This window comes from Hypanus sabinus, chromosome 16 (genome assembly GCF_030144855.1).
Source record: "Hypanus sabinus isolate sHypSab1 chromosome 16, sHypSab1.hap1, whole genome shotgun sequence".
In the NCBI taxonomy this organism is placed as follows: Eukaryota; Metazoa; Chordata; class Chondrichthyes; order Myliobatiformes; family Dasyatidae; genus Hypanus; species Hypanus sabinus.
In genome coordinates this window covers 652,229-674,105 of record NC_082721.1, presented here as the reverse complement: position 1 = coordinate 674,105, position 21,877 = coordinate 652,229, and the positions used below count along the sequence as shown (strand labels likewise).

The 21,877-nt window shown below is 43.9% G+C and overlaps 1 protein-coding gene across 1 annotated transcript in view; it reads right to left on the bottom strand.

Moving 5' to 3' along the window:
- LOC132405765 (sodium/iodide cotransporter-like) overlaps positions 1 to 21,877 on the bottom strand; it is a 140,667-nt gene that overhangs the window by 94,558 nt on the left and 24,232 nt on the right. Inside the window, exons 4-6 of the mRNA XM_059990777.1 lie at positions 16,761 to 16,828; positions 8,872 to 9,026; positions 1,504 to 1,644 (exon numbers count right to left, since the gene is read on the bottom strand). Of these exons, the coding sequence (XP_059846760.1) occupies positions 1,504 to 1,644; positions 8,872 to 9,026; positions 16,761 to 16,828 (364 nt within the window). The remainder of the gene's footprint in view (positions 1 to 1,503; positions 1,645 to 8,871; positions 9,027 to 16,760; positions 16,829 to 21,877) is intronic.

Sequence of the window (21,877 nt, the reverse complement as noted above, 5' to 3'; positions counted from 1 at the left end):
AGTGCCGCAGGGATCAGTGCTGGGTCCTTTGTTGTTTGTCATCTGTATCAATGATCTGGATAATAATGTGGTTAACTGGATCAGCAAACTTGCGGATGACACCAAGGTTGGGGGTGTAGTGGACAGTGAAGAAAGCTATTATGGCTTGCAGCAGGATCTTTACTAGCTGGAAAAATGGGCTGAAAAGTGGCAGATGGAATTTAATGTAGAAAAGTGTGAGGTATTGTATTGATAGGTCTTACATGGTAAACAGTAGGACACTGAGAACTGTGGTAGAACGGATGATCTGGGAATACAGATCCATAATTCCTTGAAAATGGTGTCAGAGATAGATAGAGCCATAAAGAAAGCTCTTGGCACATTGGCCTTCATAAATCAATGCTTTGAGTATAGGAGATGGGATATAATGTTGAAATTATATATGACATTGGTGTGGCCTAGTTTGGAGTATTCTGAGTAGTTTTGGTCACCTACCTACAGGAAATATGTAAATAAGATTGAAAGAGTGCTGAGAAAGTTTACAAGGATGCTGCCAGGACTTGAGGACCTGAGTTATAGGGAAAGATTGAATAGGTTAGAACTTTATTCCCTTGAATGTAGAAGATTGAGAGGAGATTTGATAGAGGTATACAAAATTATGAAGGGTATAGATATAGTAAATGCAAGCAGGCTTTTTCCACTGAAATTGGGTGACACTACAACTAGAAGTCATAGGTTAAAGGTGAAAGGTAAAAAGTTTAAGGGGAACATGAGGAAGATCTCCTTCACACAGAAAATGGTGAGAATATTGAACATGCTGCTAACACAAGTGGTGGATGTAGGGTCAATTTCAATATTTGAATGAAATTTGGGTAGGTACATAGATGGGAGGAGCATGTAGGGCAACGGTCCAGGTGCAGATCGATGTGACAGATTAATGCTTCAGCGTGGATAAGATAGGCAGAGGGCCTATATCTGTGTTCTAGTGTTCTGTGATTCTATGATTCCATTCAATCCTTTCCAAAGTCTCTACAGCTTTCCTGTATAATTAGAAATGCACACTGTATTCCAAATGTCACCTAATCAAAGTTTATACAGCTGAAACATGACTTCCTGACTCTTACACTCACTGCCCTTATTCACTTGCTTTACTGCCCTCTCTACATGTATTGACACTATCTTGCAACCTTAATACCCCTCTATACATCGAGGTTCTTGAGGGTCCTGAAATTTATTCTATACTTTCCCCTTGGATTGGTCTCCCAAATGCAACACCTCACACTTGTCTAGAATAAATGCCAATTGCCATTTCTCCACCCATCTCTGTTAGTGGAATTTCAAACCAAGCCCTTCCTTTCCCTTCAGGGTATGTGAGCATGACAGGAGGAAAGGACTCCAGTGTCTCAGTAATTATTGACATTTGTTTTCTGGGGGAGCAATGCAGAAACTTAGATATTCTCACTTTGGACGTTCTCCCCTTCATGTCCCACCTCCCCAGTAGAGCTAGCTCTTCTGCAGACTTACAGCCGTGCTTGGACCTCTGTTTTGCAGGCAATGTAACGCTGGACTTGGGACTGGTTGACTCCATACATTGATAGCCACATCACTGTTCCACCAATAATAAATGTCCAGAAAGTGTAGCGTCGCCTGGGATCTGGATCAAAACTAAGGAGAAATTTTCAATTAATATATTATTTATTTATACCATTTCCATTAATGTGCAGCTCAAGGGTAAATCAACAGAAAATACCACTGTCACATCAGATGGATGGGCACTGTGGTCAGCATGGACTGGTTGGGCTGAATGGTCTGTATTCATGCTGTATTATTGCTCTATGGTTCTGAGAGACATCACTGAAAAAAAAAGATAAGGAAGAAGGCAAGGAGTAGCTATCCCTGAAGTGTGCTGGGCCACTTGTGGCTGTGACTTGCTCTGTTTCCCCAGCTAAGAGCAGTACCCCAACCCTCCCAGTGCTCAAGCCTTGCATAATACATTGCACCATCTCACATTCCTGGAAATTTATCAATTTCAGTACACATGCTATTGCTTGCACTTCCAAAGACTCTCCCAGGAATGGTTCCCAAAATCAAAGTCAAAGTAAATTGATAGTCAAAGGCTTTTACCCTAGGGTTGAAATGTCTAGCACGAGAGGGCACAGTTTTAAGGTGCTTGGAGTAGGTACAGAGGAGATATCAGGGGTAAGTTTTTTATGCAGAGAGTGGTGAGTGTGTGGAATGGGCTGCCGGCGACGGTGGTGGAGGCAGATTCAATAGGATCTTTCAAGAGACTCCTGGATAGGTACATGGAGCTCAGAAAAATAGAGGGCTATGGGTATTCATAGGTAATTTCTAAGGTAAGGACATGTTTGGCACAGTTTTAAGGGCTTGTATTGTGCTGTAGGTTTTCTATGTTTCTATTTCTATGTTTTCCATGTTTCTAAATTTATTATGAAAATACATTTATGTCACCATATAATACTTTAAAATTCATCCTCGCAGGCATTTACAGGAAGCAATATATACATAAATACAAGAAATACAATATATAAACAAGGATTGACAAACTATCAATGTGCAAAAGAAGACAAGTAGTGCAAATAAAAAATAAATCATACAGAAAACATGAATTGTAGAGAACTTGAAAGTGAATCCTTAGATTATGGAATCAGTTCACAGAGTTGTGATGAGTGAAGTTATCCTCTCTGGTTCAGGAGCCTGATGGTTGTAAGGTAATAACTGTTCCTGGTGGTGTAGTGAAACACCTGTGGCAAAATATTGTCCCCTCTTATGCAAACTGGCCTATACTTTCTCTTTTTGTTCAGGGTCTCCAGCATACACCTCCAGGCAGTATGAAGGAGGTGGTATATTGTCAGATGTCAGTACCAGGTCAGTACTGCTGGATATGTCACCAAAGTTAATTTAACAGTCGTGTTCCCTGCATGACAAAGACAATGGACAATGTGAGAAACAGGGACAGGGGCAGGAACATTCCAAACTTCATCTCAGTCTGAGTGAAGAAATCTCTTTTCAGCAACATACACAACATGTTGGAGGAACTCAGCAGGCTAGGCAGCATCGATGGATAAGAGTACAGTTGACATTTTGGGCCAAGACCCTTCATCAGGGCTGAAGAAAAAAGATGAGGAGTCAGAGTTGGATGGTGGGGGGAGGGGAGAGAAACACAAGGTGATAGGTGAAACCAGGAGGTGGGGAGCGGTGAAGTAAAGAGCTGGCAAGTTGATTAGTAAAAGAGATACAGGGATCTAGCTCAGTTCCAGAAAGTGTATGGTCATGCATTTTGGTGGAAGAAATAAATGGGCAGACTATTATTCAGATAGGGAGATAATTCAAAATGCAGAGATACAAAGGGACTTGGGAGTCCTTGTGCAAGATACCCTAAAGCGGGGGTCGGCAACCTGCGGCTCCCGAGCCATTTGTGGCTCTTTCACCTCTGTGCTGCGGCTCCCTGTGGCTTTGGGAAATAATTGGTCAGTATTTAATTAAAATGTATTTTATGTTAGTTTGTTAGCTTTTGAAATGTAATTCTAAATTTGAAGATTATGGTGATCTTGTACAATCTAAGTGTGGCGACACATTTCCTGGCACATCCGAAACGGCTCACAATTAGCCAGCATTCCGGCTAAGGGAGATAGCCTACGGGGGTTTGTGAGTACGCGTCTTTTGCAGCATCTGCGTCCATGGGGGCTGGGTTGAGGGAGGCTTAAAAGCAAGGCTGTTTAGTTCGAATAAAGTTATTCGACTGCAGTTTACTGACTGCGTGAGCACACCGCTACAACGTGTTTTTATCGCTATTAATATACGTCACCACTGCCAATACCTGACACCCGCCAGTGCGCGATTTCTTTAATTTTTCGATCCAAGGTAAGCCAACTATGGAGAATTCTAAAAAAAGAAAAGTGACTGAAGAAAACAGAACGTTTAATGATACGTGGACAGATTCATTTGCTTTCACTGTTGACGAGACTGGTTTACCGGTATGCTTAATATGCAATGAGAAACTAGCAAACAACAAAAAGTCAAATGTCGCAAGGCATTTCCAGAATAAACATGCAGCCTTTGCTCAAAAATATCCGGATGGAGATGAGAGAAAAAAAGTCGTTTCGGAACTGATGCGGAAGGTTGATCTGAGCAAAAATCATTTCCAGAAATGGATGAAGTCTGGAAAATCAACGACATACGCCAGTTATATTGACGCTCAGGAAATAGTCAGGCACGGGAAGCAGTTTACAGATGGTGAATATATAAAAGAATCTTTCATTAAGATTTCAGAACATCTATTCATGGACTTTAAAAACAAGAGTGAAATTGTGCAGAAAATCAGGGATATGCCCCTCTCTGCAAAGACCGTCAAAGACAGAACCATAAAAATGGCAGAAGACATCACAAGACAGCAAATTAAAGACATCAATTCAGCTGTGGCCTACTCGATTGCCTGTGACGAGTCTAAAGACAAAGGTGATATTGAACAAATAGCGTTGTTCTGCCGGTATGTAAACTCTGCCGGGCCACAGGAAGAACTGATTGAGTTGATACCTCTAAAAGACCAAACACGGGGGGAGGACATCTGTGAGGCTGTCTTGAATTGTTTAAGAGCCAAAGGAATAAAGACCACCCATCTGGTGTCAGTAGCTACTGATGGGGCACCTGCTGCACATCAAAGTCCAGTGGCTGTCCAAAGGGGAGGTGCTGAAACGCTTTGTCGCGTGTCTGGAAGAAGTGAAAACTTTCCTGGGCAGCAAAGGGCTCAACTTTCCTGAGCTGGAACAGCCAGAGTGGCTGGAAAAGCTACACTTCATGGTAGACATGACAGCGCACCTGAACACGCTGAACACAGCTCTTCAACGGGGTAAGGACGTACAGCCCTGCACATGTTGGAGGATGTTTTGGCATTCGAGCGCAAGTTGACGTTGCTTGCCAGAGATTTACAGAAAGGCACATTGTCTCACTTCCCCAATTTGAGAGAGTTCAAACAAGGTCACGACATGATAAATTCGGAGTATTTACATTCTGCAATCATCGCAATGCAAACATCGTTTGGGAAACGCTTCTGTGAGTTCAGAGAGGAAAAAAACACATTATCCTTCCCGGTCACTCCCCTAAGCATCGATCCATCCCTACTAAATACGACTGCATTGTCAGGTGTGAGTCAACCTGAACAAGTATGATAAATATTTTAATTGCCTATTATTTTACGTATATTCATATGTTTTCATTGTTCAGTGAAATAGTCCTTTTATTTTTCAGGTTGACAGCTGGCTGACGTTATTTTTGGTTTGCTGCTGGCGGCAAATTTAAGTTTGGCGTTTTTCATAAATACAAGAAGGACTCAAATAGACGTTGAGTATTTTACTTAAAAGTAACCTTCAACCCAACGTCTTTTTTTCGGAGTTCAAAATGTTTTTGTTGCATGCAGAAATGTAATTTCATTTTCTCTGCAGGAGTTCATCAATTTCATAAATGCAACACATTATAGTTTGTTTATACATAGCATAAAGGCAAAACAAAACGTTGTATGCAGTGTTATTTCATTTTAAATGTCAAGCGGGTTTTGCGGCTCCCAGTGTTTTCTTTTCTGTGGGAAACGGGTCCAAGTGGCTCTTTCAGTGGTAAAGGTTGCTGACCCCTGCCCTAAAGGTTAACCTCTAGGTTGAGTTGGTGTGAAGAAGGTGAATGCAATGTTAGCATTCATTTTCAGAGGTATAGAATTCACCAAGTTGATTCCAGAGATGAAAGGGTTAAGCTATGAGGAGAGATTGAGCTGCCTGGGACTATACTCTCTGAAGTTCAGAAGAATGAGAGAGTATCTTATAGAAACATACAAAAATTTTGAAAGAGATAGATAAGTTAGAAGTAGGAAAATGGTTTCCATTGGTAGGTGAAACTAGAACTAGGGGACATTGCCTCAATTCAGGGGAGAAGATTTAGAACAGAGATGAGGAGAAACTGTTTTTCCCAGAGAGTGGTGAATCTGTGGAATTCTCTGCCCAGGGAAGCAGTTGAGGCTTCCTCACTAAATATAGTTAAGATACAGTTAGATTGTTACATAGTAAGGGAATTAAGGGTTATGGGGAAAAGGCAGGTATATGCAGCTGAGTTTACGGACAGATCTTATTGAATGGTGGGGCAGTCTTGATGGGCTGGATGGCCTACTCCTGCTCTTATTTCTTATGTTCTAATGTTCTTATAAGAGCAGGGATGTGATGCTGAGGCCCTATAAGGCACTCATGAGACCACACTTGGAGGATTGTGTGCAGTTTTGGGCTCCTTATTTTAGAAAGGATATACTGACATTGGAGAGGGTTCAGAGGAGATTCATGAGAATGATTGCAGGAATGGAAGGGTTACTGTATGAGGAATGTCTGGCAGGTCTTGGGCTGTATTCCCTGGAGTTCAGGAGAATGAAGGGGATCTCATAGAAACATTCTGAATGTTAAAAGACCTGAACAAACTAGATATGGCAAAGTTATTTCACTTTTTAGGGGATTCTAGGACAAGAGGGCACAACTTCAGGACTGAAGTACATCCTTATAGAACTGACATGCAGAGAAATTACTTTAGTCAGAGATTGATAAATCTGTGGCATTTGTTGCCATGAGCGGCTATGGAGGCCAAGTCATTGGGTGCATTTAAGGCAGAGATAGATAGGTTATTGATTAGCCAGGGCATCAGAGGGTATGGGGAGAAGGCAGGGGAGTGGAGAAGACTGGAAGAATTGGATCAGCTCATGATTGAATGGCAGAGCAGACTTGATGGGCTGAATGGCCTACTTCAGCTCCTATATCTTATGGTCTTATATAGTGAAAGGCACCAAATAAGTATGAGTCTTTCAGTAACAGTTATGTTCAGAACAGAAAGAATGGAGTGCCTGTAATGGATGAGGAGCAAGGTCAGAGTGTGTGGGATTCACCCCTTAGTACACAAATTTTACTTCCACACAGATATATCCCATCTCGCTAAATTCACCTCAAGGAATAATTCTGGGCAAGTGACAAAATGCAGTCCAGTTAAACACTTGTGTCTTTCTAAAGGTGCTCAGGCAAATTGTCAACCAGTACAAGGAAAAACCTGAGCAAATCTATGCTCTTCACAGACTGTCAATAGCTGTCCCATGTTCCCCATTGGAGTCTGTGTCACTACCCTCCTTTACCCTGTGAAGCTTGGATAACCTACAGCCATCACATCAAGTCCTTGGAGCGCTTCCACATAAGCTGCCTTCAGCACTTCCTGGGAATTACTTGGCGTGAGCGGGTGCCTCACACTGAAATACTTGTAAAGACCAACTGCGGAAGTATTGAGGCCATGATCACCCAGCGTCAGTTGCAGTGGCTGGGGCATGTGATAAGGATGCACCCATGACAGCTACCCCACAGTGTTATACGGCCAGCTACATCATGGTCAATGCTCAGCTGGAGGGCCGAAGAAGCGCTATAAGAATCAGATGAAGAATGCTTTAAGGAAGTGCAAGATCAGACCTGAGGACCTGGAGGATGTTGCTGCTGACCGTGACACTTGGCAACAGCTGTGTTGGCTCATATTCTGGAGCTGGAAAGAACAACCAGAAGACGGAAGAAGAGAGCCAGGAGAAATGCAGACGTGGTTGCCATCACTACCCCCACTAACACATATAGATGTCCCACCTGCAATAGAACATGTGGTCCAGGATAGGACTGTATAGTCATCAAAGATCTCACCGTTAGAGTGGGCGTCGTCATCGGATTCTGATGGACAACTGAAGAAGAAGATTGGAATAGTACCAGAGTTTTCCAAGAAAAGTTGAGATTTAATTTTTAGAATGTTGGTGTCACAGATAAGGATAATTTCCACTGACCATCTCTGATTACAAAGAAGTGTAAGATACTCCAGGCCACACTGCCCAAGCCTTCTATCACAGAACCAATTGCACCCTGCTGCTGTGTTTGGTCTTAGAAGTTACGCCAAACAGTTACAAAAAAGTGGAAAGTTAGAAGCGATGAGAACCAAAGGGATTTGGCATCCTCACATCTGACTATGAAACAGCTCAGGTGGATACAGAGAGGATCAAAAAGTGGAAAATCTGCTTCTGATTTTGGATGGGAGGGGTATGGAGATCTGTGGTCCTGGTGCAGGTTGAGGGGAGTAAGCAGTTTAAATTGTTTTGGCATGGACTAGATGGGTCAAAGGGCCTGTTTCTGTGTGGTACTTCTTTATGAACCTAGGACAACAATGAGGAGGAATTTCTTTAGCAAGAAGTTGGAGAATCTGTGGAATTCATTGTCACATGTAGGTGTGGAGGCTAGGTCATCAGGTATGTTTAAAGCAGTGGTTGATAAGTTCTTGATTAATAAAGGAATCAAAAGTTATGGGGAGAAGGCAGGAGAATGGGGTTGATGGGGAAAATAAATTAGTTATGATGGAATGGTAGAGCAGACTTGATAGGCCGTATTCTGCTTCTATGTCTTATGGTGAAGGCAAATAGCCAGGGGATCAATGCCCACAGTGGAGGTAGTGATGCACATAGAGGAGGCAGAAACATTAGGAGCATTTAAGAAACTCTTAGATAGGCACATGGATGATAGAAAAATGGAGGGATGTGTAAGAGGGAAGGGTTAGATTGTTCTCAGAGTAGGATAAAAAGGTCAGCACAGCATTGTGAGCTGAAGGGCCTGTACAGTGCTGTAGTGTTCAGTAGTACGTTCTATGTTCTAATGTAGCTCTGGATTGTTACTCTGAAATGGGAAGACCAATATGACAAAGTAAATCCATAAAAATGACCCTGTCAGCGAGAGCAAGCTCACTGTCTACACTTCCATGTACTTGCTGAGTGCTTAGTGCCAAATGCTGAATCAGGTAGGTGTTCCAGCAAAGAGCTTCAATAGTAAAGACATCTCTTACTCTCCAAAATTGATCCTGGACCCATTGTAGGCATTCTCCAGAACTTTGCCCACTCCTCCCACTAAGTAGGTGCCACGGATGATGACAGCTACAAAACCAGACATCATGGTGATGACCTGAAAGGTGTCGGTGCAGACCACTGCCTTCAGCCCACCCTGCAGAGAAAAAACATGCAGACAAAGATAGGGTGTCAGTTAAAGCAATACATTCCTTGACAAGAGAAGTTATTGAACAACTCTGGTGTAATTTAATGCATCTAAAAATGCAGGTGTAATTAACTGCATCATCGTTTTGGACCAAAAGATGCACAAAGAGGGTCTGAAATGCTGAAAAGCTGGAAGCAGAGAAGGTCCAGAGAGATTTGGTGATTCTTATGCATAATGAACAGCGGTGTAGAATGAAAACAGTCATCACAAAGACCACAAAAGCACTGGGCTTTCAATCCAAAAGGCTGGAGTCCAAAGGAGGATGCACTCCCTGGTTACGCAATATCAGGAGCATATGGAACAGTTCCACACACCACATCACAAGACAGAACTAGCTGAATCATGCTGGCATCTAACCTGGTCCTGGGTAGCTGCAGTGTGAATAAACGTGTTGGAGACTTCCTCATCAGCCACCTCCTGCTGCACAGTCATGACATCTGCCCCCACCCTGGCTGGTGTCTACAGTCCCTTACTCATGTCAGTCTGTAGGTCAAGATCTGTGTGTCTTTATTTTAATTATACTATTGCTTTAATTAGTAGCACAACCTGTCATAAGGCCATCCTGGTGGAGCATCAGGTTCACCACCACCAACCTCACAATGTCACAGGCTGGCCATGTCAATAAGGCTACAGCTTTTATTTGGACAAGAGGGAAATGAGCTTGGGGCTCAGTCATGTCAACACAACTTGACCCAGTGCCTTCAGAACAGTTGCTGAGTAGATCTACCTAAAGGATATTTGGTCTGTGAGGGTTAAATTAAGGTTTAGGTTTCACAAGGTGTGTATTCTTTGGATTTTAGCAGAGTTAAGGGACGTGACTGGAATTTTCAAAACATTTCAAGGAACTGATAAGTCAGAGAGAGAGAAATTATTCCTGGAGTTGAACAGTCAAATATTATGGAGCAGAATCTAGAGATCTGAACCAAAATTCACAAGGGTGAAAATGGGAATCATGGAAGAGCTGGGAAGGTAGAAATCACTTCTGCAAACATCTGTTGATGTCAGGGCCAATATAGAACAACAGAGCTGTATGGTATAAAACAGCCCCCACAGCCCATCACATCTATGCTGACTATCGTGCCTATCCAGACTGATTCCACGCCAACAATAATTCCATATCTATCTAAACCTTGATTAACACATATAGAGTGCTGGAGAAACTCAGCGTGTCCTGATGCAAGGTCTTGACCCAAAACGTCGGCTATTTATTCATTTCCATAGATGCTACCTGACCTGCTGAGTTGCTCCAGCATTTTGTGTGTGTTACTATAAAACATAGAAAACCTACAGTACAATACAGGCCCTTCAGCCCACAATGCTGTGCTGTACTTTAGAAATTTCCTAAGGTTACCCATAACCCTCTATTTTTCTAAGCTCCATGTACCTATCCAGGAGTCTCTTAAAAGACCCTCCACCACCATGCTCCTCCACCACTGTCACTGGCACTCTATTCCACACACTCACCATTATCTGCATAAATACTTACTCCTGATATCTCCTCTGTAACATCCTTGTAAATCTCCTCTGCACCTTTTCTATTGTTTCCACAACCTTGCAGTAATGAGACGACCGGAACTGATCACAGTACTCCTTGGGGTCTGACCAGGGTCCTTTATAGCTGCAACATTACCTCTCAGCTCTTAAACTCAATCCTATGGTTGATGAAGGCCAATGCACCATATGCCTTCTTCACTACAGAGTCAACCTGCGAAGCAACTTTGAGTGTCCTATGAACTCGGATCCCAAGATCCCACCGATCCTCCACAGTGAGAAGAGACTTACCATTAATACTATATTCTGCCATCATCATTGACCTACCAAAATGAACCATTCACACTTATCTGGGTTGAATCCTATCTGCCACTTCTCAGCCTAGTTTTGCATACTATCAATGTCCTGTTGTAATGTCTGACACCCCACACTATCCACAACACTGTCAACTTTTGTGTCATCAGCAAATTTACTAATACATCTCTCCGCTTTCACATCCAAGTCATTTATAAAAATCACAAAGAGTAGGGGTCCCAGGACAGATCCCTGAGGCACACCACTGGTCACCAAACTCCATTTACTGAAATCCATTTACACTACATCTACTGCTCTTCCTTCATCAATGTGTTTACTCATATCCTCAAAAAATTCAATCTCGCTCATAAGGCACGACCTGCCTTTGACAAAGCCATGCTGACTATTCCTAATCATATTATACCTCTCCAAATGTTCATAAATCCTGCTTCTCAGGATCTTCTCCATCAACTTACCAACCACTGAAGTAAGACTCACTGGCCTATAATTTCCTGGGCTATTCCTACTTCCTTTCTTGAATAAGGGATCAACATCTGCAACCCACCAACCCTCCAGAATCTCTGCCTTCCTCATTGGTGATGCAAAGATCATTGCCAGAGGCTCCACAATCTCTTCTCTCGCTTCCCACAGTAGCCTGGGGTACATCCTGTCCTGTCCTGGTGACTTATCCAACTTGATGCTTTCCAAAAGTTCCAGCACATCCTCTTCCTTAATATCTACATTCTCAAGCTTTTCAGTCCACTGCAAGTTATCCCTAAAATCGCCAAAATTCCTTTTCCATAGTGAATACTGAAGCAAAGTATTCATTAAGTACCTCTGCTATTTCCTTTGGTTCCATACACACTTTTCCATTGTCACACTTGATTGGTCCTCTTGCTCTATCTTATCCTCTTGCTCTTCACATACTTGTAGAATACCTTGGGGTTTTCCTTAATCCTGTCTGCTATGCCTTCTCATGGCCCTTTCTGGCTTTCCTAATTTCATTCTTAAGCACCTTCCTGCTGGCAGATTTGTTGTAATGGGAGAGCAAGGGGTTTAGATAGGATGGAGTTTGTTAGGTGTGTTCAGGAAGGTTTCTTGACACAATATGCAGATAAGCCTACAAGACGAGAGACTGTACTTGATTTGGTATTAGGAAATGAACCTGGTCAGGTGTCAGATCTCTCAGTGGGAGAGCATTTTGGAGATAGTGATCATAATTTTATCTCCTTTACAATAGCATTGGAGAGAGATAGGAACAGACAAGTTTGAAAAGCATTTAATTGGAGTAAGGGGAATTATGAGGCTATCAGGCAGGAAACTGAAAGCTTCAATTGGGAACTGATGTTCTCAGGGAAAAGTACAGAAGAAATGTGGGAAATGTTCAGGGGATATTTGTGTGGAGTTCTGCATAGGTACGTTCCAATGAGAAAAGGAAGTTATGGTAGAGTACAGGAACCGTGGTGTACAAAGGCTGTAACAAATCTAGTCAAGAAGAAAAGAAAAGCTTACAAAAGGTTCGGAGAGCCAGGTAACATTAGTGATCTAGAAGATTATAAGGTTAACAGTAAGGAGCTTAAAAAGGAAATTAGGAGAGCCAGAAGGGGCCATGAGAAGGCCTTGGTGGGCAGGATTAAGGAAAACCCCAAGGCATTCTACAAGTATGTGAAGAGCAAGAGGCTAAGATGTGAAAGAATAGGACCTATCAAGTGTGACAGTGGGAAAGTGTGTATGGAACTGGAGGAAATAGCAGAGGTACTTAATGAATACTTTACTTCAGTATTCACTATAGAAAAGGATCTTGGTGATTGTAGTGATGACTTAAGCGGTCTGAAAAGGTTGAGCATGTAGATATTAAGAAAGTGGATGTGTGGGAGCTTTTGGAAAGCATCAAGTTGGTAAGTCACCGTGACCGGAAGAGATGTACCCCAGGCTACTGTGGGAGGCGAGGGTGGAGATTGCTGAGCCTCTGGTGATGATCTTTGAATCATCAATGGGGACAGGAGAGGTTCCAGAGGATTGGAGGATTGTGGATGTTGTTCATTTAGTCAAGAAAAGGAGTAGAAATAGCCCAGGAAATTATAGATCAGTGAGTCTTACCTCAGTGGTTGGTAAGTTGTTGGAGAAAATCCTGAGAGGTAGAACATATGAACATTTAGAGAGGTATAATATGATTACAAATAGTCAGCCCAAGGGCAGTTCGTGTCTTACGAGCCAGATTGAATTTTTTGAGGATATGACTAAATACATTGATGAAGGGAGAGCAGTAGATGTAGTGTATATGGATTTCAGCAAGGCATTTGATAAGGTACCCCATGCAAGGCTTATTGAGAAAGTAAGGAGGCATGGGATCCAAAGGGACATTGCTTTGTGGATCCAGAACTGGCTTGCCCACAGAAGGTAAAGAGTGATTGTAAACGGGTCATATTTCACATGGAGGTTGGTGACCAGTGGAGTGCCTCAGGGATCTGTTCTGGGACCCTTACTCTTTGTGATTTTTGTAAATGACCTGGATAAGGAAGTGGAGGGATGGGTTAGTAAGTTTGCTGATGACACAAAGGTTAGAGGTGTTGTAAATAGTGTGGAGGGCTGTCAGAGGTTACGACAGGACATTGATAGGATGCAAAACTGGACTGAGAAGTGGCAGTCGGGGCAGATCAGTGTGAGGTGGTTCATTTTGTTAGGTCAAATATGATGGCCGAACATAGTATGAATGGTAAGACTCTTAGCAGTGTGGAGGATCAGAGGGATCTTGGGGTCCAAGTCCACAGGATGCTCAAAGCAGCTGCGCAGGTTGACTCTGGTTAAGAAGGCATACATGATGTGTTGGCCTTCATTAATCGTGGAATTGAATTTAGGAGCTGAGAGGTAATGTTGCAGCTATATAGGACCCTGGTCAGACCCCACTTGGAGTACAGTGCTCAGTTCTTGTCACCTCAATACAGGAAAAATGTGGAAGCCATAGAAAGGGTGCAGAGGAGATTTACTAGGATGTTGCCTTATGTGGATTGTGGAGCATGCCTTATGAAAACAGGTTGAGTGAACTCAGCCTTTTCTCCTTGGAGCAATGGAGGATAAGAGGAGACCTGATAGAGGTGTATAAGATGATGAGAGGCATTGATCGTGTGGATAGTCAGAGGCTCTTTCCGAGGGCTGAAATTGTTGTTACAAGAGGACACAGTTTTAAGGTGCTAGGGAGTAGGTACAGAGGAGATGTCAGGGGTAAGTTTTTTTATGGAGAGAGTGGTGTGTGTGTGGATTGGGCTGCCAGCAGCAGTGGTGGAAACAGATATGATAGGGTCTTTTAAGAGACTTTTGGATAGGTACAGAGCTTAGAAAAATAGAGGGCTATGGGTAAGCCTCGTAATTTCTAAGGTAGGGACATGTTCAGCACAACTTTGTGGGCTGAAGGGCCTGTATTGTGCTGTAGGATTTCTATGTTTGTCTGTTTCTGTGTTCCACCTAACAAACTCTACCCCATCTAATCCCCTCACTCTAGGGAGATGCCAATCAATATTTGGGAAATTAAAATCTACCACCATAACAACCCTGTTATTATTACTTCTTTCCAGAATCTGTCTCCTTATCTGCTTCTCGATGTCCCTGTTACCATGGGTGGTCTATAAAAAACACCCAGTAGAGTTATTGACCCCTTCCTTTTTCTAACTTCCACCCACAGAGACTCAGTAGCTAACCCCTCCATGACTTCCTCCTTTTCTGCAGCCATGACACTATCTCTGAACAACAGTGCCACGCCCCCACCTCTTTTGCCTCCTTCCCTATCCTTTGTGAAATATCCAAACCTTGCACTTGAAGTAGCCATTCCTGCCCCTGCACCATCCAAGTCTCTGTAATGGCCATAGCATCATAGCTCCAAGTGCTGATCCACACCCTAAGCTCATCCACTTTATTCATGATAATCCTCACATTAAAATAGACACATCTCAAACCACTGAACTGAGCGCGTCCCTTCCCTATCACCTACCTATCCTCCCTTTCGCACTGTCTCCAAGCTTTCTCTATTTGTGAGTCACCTTCCCTTTCTTCCATCACTTCAGTTTGGTTCCCACTCCCCAGCAATTCTAGTTTAAACTCTCCCCAATAGCCTTAGCAAACCTTCCTGACAGGATATTGGTCTCCCTGGGATTCAAGTGCAACCCATCTTTTTTGTATAGGTCACACCTGCCCCGGAAAAAGTCCCAATGATCCAGAAATCTGAATCCCTGCCCCCTGCTCCAATCCCTCGGCTATGCATTTATCCTCCACCTCATTCTATTCTTATACTCACTGTCATGTGGTACAGGCAGTAATCCCGAGATTACTATCTTTGAGGTCCTGCTTCTCAACTTCCTTCCTAACCCCCTGTAGTCTGTTTTCAGGACCTCTTCTCCTTTTCCACCTATGTCGGTGGTACCAATATGTACCACGACCTTTGGCTGTTCTCTTCCCACTTCAAGATATTGTGGACGCGATCAGAAACATCTCGGACCCTGGCACCCAGCATGCAAACTCCCATCCATGTTTCTTTCCAAGTGCTGATCCACGTTCTAAGTTCATTCGCTTTATTCATGACACTTGTCACATTAAAATAGACACATCTCAAACCATCAGACTGAGTGCGTCCCTTCTCTATCACCTGCTTATCCTCCCTCTCACACTGTCTATAAGCTTTCTCTATTTGTGATCCAACAGCCCCTTCCTCCGTCTCTTCAGTTCAGTTCACACCCCACAGCAATCCTAGCTTAAACTCTCCCCAATCACCTTAGCAAACTTCCTTGCCAGGATATTGGTCCCCCTCAGATTCAAGTGCAACCCGTCCTTTTTGTACAGGTCACACCTGCCCCAAAAGAGGTCCCAATGATCCAGAACTCTGAATCCCTGCCGCTTACTCCAATCCCTCAGCCACGCATTTATCCTCCACCTCACTCTATTCCTATACTCACTGTCAGATGGCACAGGCAATAATCCCGAGAATACTACCTTGGAGGTCCTGCTTCTTAACTTCCTTCGTAACACCCTACTCTTGATTTCCCTTCCTTCCTAACTTCCTACTCTTGATTTCCAGCATCTGTAGAATCTCTTGCATTTGCTGTATGGTTTGCTGCTCCTTTGTCCTCTGCTCATTCATGTCCAGATGTCTTTTAAAAGTTGTTATTGTTCTGCCTCCATCAACTCCTCTGGAAGTTCAGTGTGAACAATTTCCTGTAATCTTCCTTGCTCTTAGCCTAAAGCTCTGCCCTTTAGTTTTAAGGCCCTGTTTCCATGGAAAGCAGGCACTGACTATCTACCTCACTCAATATTCTACACTTCTATGACATCACCTCTTCATCTCCATTGCACCAGGATCAACAGACTAAGCCTATCCAGTCTCTCTTTCTGAATTTGAAAATTTATATATTTTAATTATTCTGGCAACTGGGTTTTAAAATAATTGTTACCTTGTCATCTTTGGTCTGAACTGATCACAGATGCCCCCACTATTTTCTCTACCCTCTGCCTCTTGGCAACTTACAACATAATTGTCTGATAGAGGGTTCCTGCCCTGGAATGCTGATACCATTTTTCATTCTACATATTGTGACTGAGCATTTCCTGCATCTTCTGTTTGCAATTTGGAGTTTCAATCGCTGCGGTTTCCTGCACCTGTCATGCTGTGATCTGTTGGGATCTGGAATGCAGTTCTGAAAGAACGTTTATATATGTAGTGTTTTGTTTTAATAGGTACTTTAGAAGGGTGAACACTGGTAAATAAATGGTTGAGGTGGAGACATTGTTACCCATATTCATTGAATGTCCAGGGTCTAAAGTGTCAACCATTTGTGTTGGGAAGCATGCAGTATTCATTATGCAGAGACTTAAACAATGTTCCTGTTACAGGAGCAAGGTTTTTCTACTAACCACAGTAGTGTAGAATGTGCAGATAATTCCAGTAGACAGCAGGGAAAGCCAAATATTCAACCCAGTAACTGAAAGAGAAGAAAGCAGATCAGAGTTACTATACAGGTTATCAACACTTTTGGAGAGTCTGACCAACATCTCCAATAACATGATGCATTGAGTGGAGTACTGCACAGACACAACAAAAGCATTCCTGCTCAGGTCCAGTGAAGACCTTTAAAAACCCAGTCTCTATAAGGGGGGTTACTGTCAAGCAGAGCAATCATCATGGGAGCGGTCATTGCTGAAGTAATCTGAAGCAGAGTGGTAAGGCTTTGGCTAAACAAGGCTTCAGTGAGAGTGGGCGGAGACAAAGTAAGTAGGTAAATTCATTTCTTATTTCTTATTTAAATATTGAGAAAATAGGGGTATGTCTACAGAGCTAATGTTCTGCTCTGGGTGTCAGATGTAGGATTTTCAGGAGACTCCCAGCCTCCCAGATGGCCACATCTGCACCAGGTGCATCGAGATGCAGCTCCTTTGAGACTGTGTTAGGGAACTGGAGCTGCAGCTCAAGTTCCTTTGGCTTGTTTGGTCGTTTTTCTTTAACAGCTTGGGGAAAAGAGGCTAGACTGCGCAGGCGCGTGATGCAGCACGCCAAGGTTTTAAAGAAAGACTGCCATATACAGCTGAAGCTGTATATGTTGAAGGCAGTGTGGACAGGGCCAACAAACTTAACCTGTTCTTCAACAGATTTGCCACTGTGGCCCCTGCCCATCCCCCACGATTCATCTGTTGTCGGCCCCCAATCAACACATACTCCACTCTCCTCTCCTACCCCTCCACACAGCCCCCCACCCTGCTCTCATGACTACACTTTTCCCCCACCTGAAACCACAACAGTGGGCTTCACAGCTGAACAGGTGAGAAGACAGCTGAAACGTCTCCACCCAAGCAAGGCTGCAGGCCCGGATGGTGTCTGCCCCAGGGTGCTCAAAGCCTGTGCCCCCCCCCCGCTATGTGGAGTACTTCACCATGTCTTCAACCTGAGCCTGAGTTTCCAGAGGGTTCCCGTGCTGTGGAAGACGTCCTGCCTTGTCCCTGTACCGAGGATGTCATGGCCCAGTGGCTCCAATGACTACAGACCGGTGGCATTGACCTCCCACATCATGAAGACCCTGGAGGGACTTGTTCCGGCCTATGGTTAGGCCACTCTTAGACCCCCTCCAGTTCACCTACCAGCCCTGACTAGGAGTTGAGGATGCCATCGTCTACCTGCTGAACCATGTCTACGCCCACCTGGACAAGACACGAGCACTGTGAGGGTCATGTTTTTTGACTTCTCCAGTGCGTTCAACACCACCGGCCCTGCTCTGCTGGGTGAGAAGCTGACAGTGACACGGGTGGATGCTTCCCTGGTATCATGGATTATTGATTACCTGACTGGCAGACCACAGTATGTGCGCTTGCAACACTATGTGTCAGAGTGGTCAGCAGCACTGGGGCTCCATAGGGGACTGTCCTGTCTCCCTTTCTCTTCACTAGCTACACCTCAGACTTCAACTACTGCACAGAGTCTTGCCATCTTCAGAAGTTTTCTGATATCTCCGCCATAGTTGGATGCATCAGCAAGGGAGATGAGGCGGAGTACAGGGCGACGGTGGGAAACTTTGTCACATGGTGTGAGCAGAATCATCTGCAGCTTAATGTGAAAAAGACTAAGGAGCTGGTGGTGGACCTGAGGAGGGCTAAGGCATTGGTGACCCCTGTTTCCATCCAAGGGGTCAGTGTGGACATGGTGGAGGATTACAAACTCTGGGGATACAAATTGACAATGAACTGGACTGGTCACAGAACACTGAGGCTGTCTACAAGAATGGTCAGAGCCGTCTCTATTTCCTGAGCAGACTGAGGTCCTTTAACATCTGACTGACGATGCTGAGGATATTCTACAAGTCTGTGGTGGCCAGTGCTATCATGTTTGTTGTTGTGTGCTGGGGCAGCAGGCTGAGGGTAGCAGACACCAACAGAATCAACAAACTCATTCATAAGGCCAGTGATGTTGTGGGGGTGGAACTGGACTCTCTGACGGTGGTGTCTGAAAAGAGGATGCTGTCCAAGTTGCATGCCATCTTGGACAATGACTCCCATCCACTCCATAATGTACTGGTTAGGCACAGGAGTACATTCAGCCAGAGACTCATTCCACCGAGATGTAACACTGAGCATCATAGGAAGTCATTCCTGCCTGTGGCCATCAAACTTTACAACTCCTCCCTCAGAGTGTCAGACACCCTGAGCCAATAGGCTGGTCCTGGACTTATTTCCACTTGGAATCATTTACTTATTCTTATTTAATTATTTATGGTTTTATATTGCTATATTTTTACACTATTCTTGATTGGTACGACTGTATCGAAACCCAATTTCCCTCGGAATCAATAAAGTTTGTCTGTCTGTCTGTCTGTACAGCGGCCATCGTTGGAGTGGACTGAGTCAGAGTTGGACGGCTTTGGCTCAATCAGGCTTCGGCGAGAACCAGGCAGAGGTGAGGGTAGGTTCCAATAAGTTTCTGTTTTCTTCTTTTTTTTTGTTCAGTCTAGAGAATATGTCAGACAAGATGTTGGAATGCTCCTCTCGCAGGGAGTCAGGGAGACCTCCAGTGTCCCTGACAACGATACCTGCATGAAGTGCATCCAGCAGCAGCTCCTAACAAACCACGTTAGGGAACTGGAGCGGGAGCTGGATGACCTCCAGATCATTCGGGAGACTGAGCAGTTTATAGATATTAGCTTCCAGGAGGTAATTACACCTAAGGAACAGGGCACGGGTAATTGGGTTACCGTCAGGAGAGGGAAGGGGAAAGGGCAGGTAGTGCAGGGTTCCCCTTTGGCCATTCCCCTCCAAAACAGGTATACCAATTTGGATACTGTTGTGGGGGATGGGGATGGCTTACCTGGGACAAGCTGCGGCAGCCGGATCTCTGGCACTGAGTCTGGTTCTGCAGTGCAGAAGGGAGGGAGGAAAAAGAGGAGAGCGGTAGTGTAAGGGGACTCCATAGTCAGGGGTACAGACAGGAGGTTCTGTGGTCATGACAGAGACTCCTGGATGGTTTGTTGACTCCCAGGTGCCAGGATCAGGGATGTCTTTGATCGCGTGCACAACATTCTGAGGTGGGAGGGTGATCAGTCAGATGTCGTGGTACACATCGGTACCAATGACATAGGTAGAAAGAGTCAGGAGGTCCTGAGGAGTGAGTACAGAGAGCTTGGTAGGAAGTTGAAAAACAGGACCTTGAGGGTAGTAATCTCCGGATTGCTGCCTGTGCCACGTGCCAGTGAGGGTAAGAGTAGGATGCTCTGGCAGATGAACACGTGGCTGAAAAACTGGTGTAGGGGGCAGGGTTTCAGATTTCTAGATCACTGGGACCTCTTCTGGGGCAGGTGAGACCTGTACAAGAGAGATGGGTTACCCCTGAACTACAAGGGGACCAATATGCTTGCAGGGAGCTTTGCTAGTGTTATTGAGGAGGGTTTAAACTAGATTTGCAGGGTGGATGGGAACCAGAGTGCCAGAGTAGATAGTGGGACGGGGTAAAAATAAATGATGTTAGTAGTTCATGCAAAATCACAAATAGTAGGGTGGTGTGTGGTGGTAATAATCTTCTGAGGTGCGTATATTTCAATGTGAGGAGTATTGTGAGAAAGGCAGACGAGCTGAGGGCCTGGATTGACAAATGGAATTATTACATCATAGCCATTAGTGAAACTTGGCTACTGGAGGGGCAGGACTGGCAGCTCAATGTTCCAGAGTTCCGATGTTTCAGATATGATAGAGGCAGAGGGATGAAGGGTCGGGGGGTGGCTTTGCTAGTCAGGGAAAATATTACAGCAGTGCTTCAGCAGGACAGGTTAGAGGGCTTGTCTACTGAGGCCATGTGGGTGGAGCTGAGAAACAGGAAAGGTATGACCACATTAATAGGGTTGTATTATAGACCACCCAATAGTCAGCGAGAATTGGAGGAGCAAATCTGCAGAGAGATAACAGACAACTGCAGGAGACAGAAAGTTGTGATTGTAGGGGATTTTAATTTTCCACACGTTGATTGGCACTCCCATACTGTTAAAGGTCTAGATGGTTTAGAGTTTGTAAAATGTGTTCAGGAAAGTTTTCTAAATCAATATATAGATATACCAACTAGGGAGGATGTAATATTAGATCTCCTATTAGGAAATGAGTTAGGGCAGGTGACAGAAGTGTGTGTAGGGGAACACTTTGGTTCCAGTGATCATAACGCCATTAGCTTCAACTTGATCATAGATAAAGATAGATCTGGTCCTCGGATTGAAGTTCTAAACTGGAAAAAGGCCAAATTTGAAGAAATGAGAAAGGATCTAAAAAGCATAGATTGAGACAGGTTGTTCTCTGGCAAGAATGTGATTGGTAAGTGGGAGGCCTTCAAAGGAGAAAGTTTGAGAGTGCAGAGTTTGTATGTTCCTGTCAGGGTTAAAGGCAGGGTTAATGAATAAGAATAAGGAACCATTGTTCTCGAGGGATATTGGAACTCTGTTAAAGAAGAAATGTATAACATGTATAGGCAAAAGGGAGAAAATAAGATGCTTGAGGAGTATAAAAAGAGTAAGAAAATACTTAAGTAAGAAATCAAGAGGGCTAAAAGAAGACATGAGATTTCTTTGGCAGTCAGGGTGAAGGATAATCCTAAGAGTTTCTACAGGTATGTTAAGAGCAAAAGGATAGTAAGGAATAAAATTGGTCCTCTTGAAGATCAGAGTGGTCGGCTATGTATGGAACCAAAAGAAATGGGAGAGATATTAAATGGATTTTTTGCATCTGTATTTACTAAGGAAACTGGAATGGAGTCTATGGAAACAAAGCAAACAAGTAGGGAGGTCATGGAATTTATACAGATTAAAGAGGAGGAGGTGCTTGCTTTCTTGAGGAAAAGCAGAGTAGATAAATCCCCAGGACCTGTCAGGGTATTCCCTCAGACCTTGAAAGAGACTAATTTTGAAATTGCAGGGGCCCTGGCAGAAATATTTAAAATGTCAATATCCACGGGTCAGGTGCCGGATGTCAACTGCAAGGAGGATAGCTCATGTAGTTCCGTTGTTTAAAAA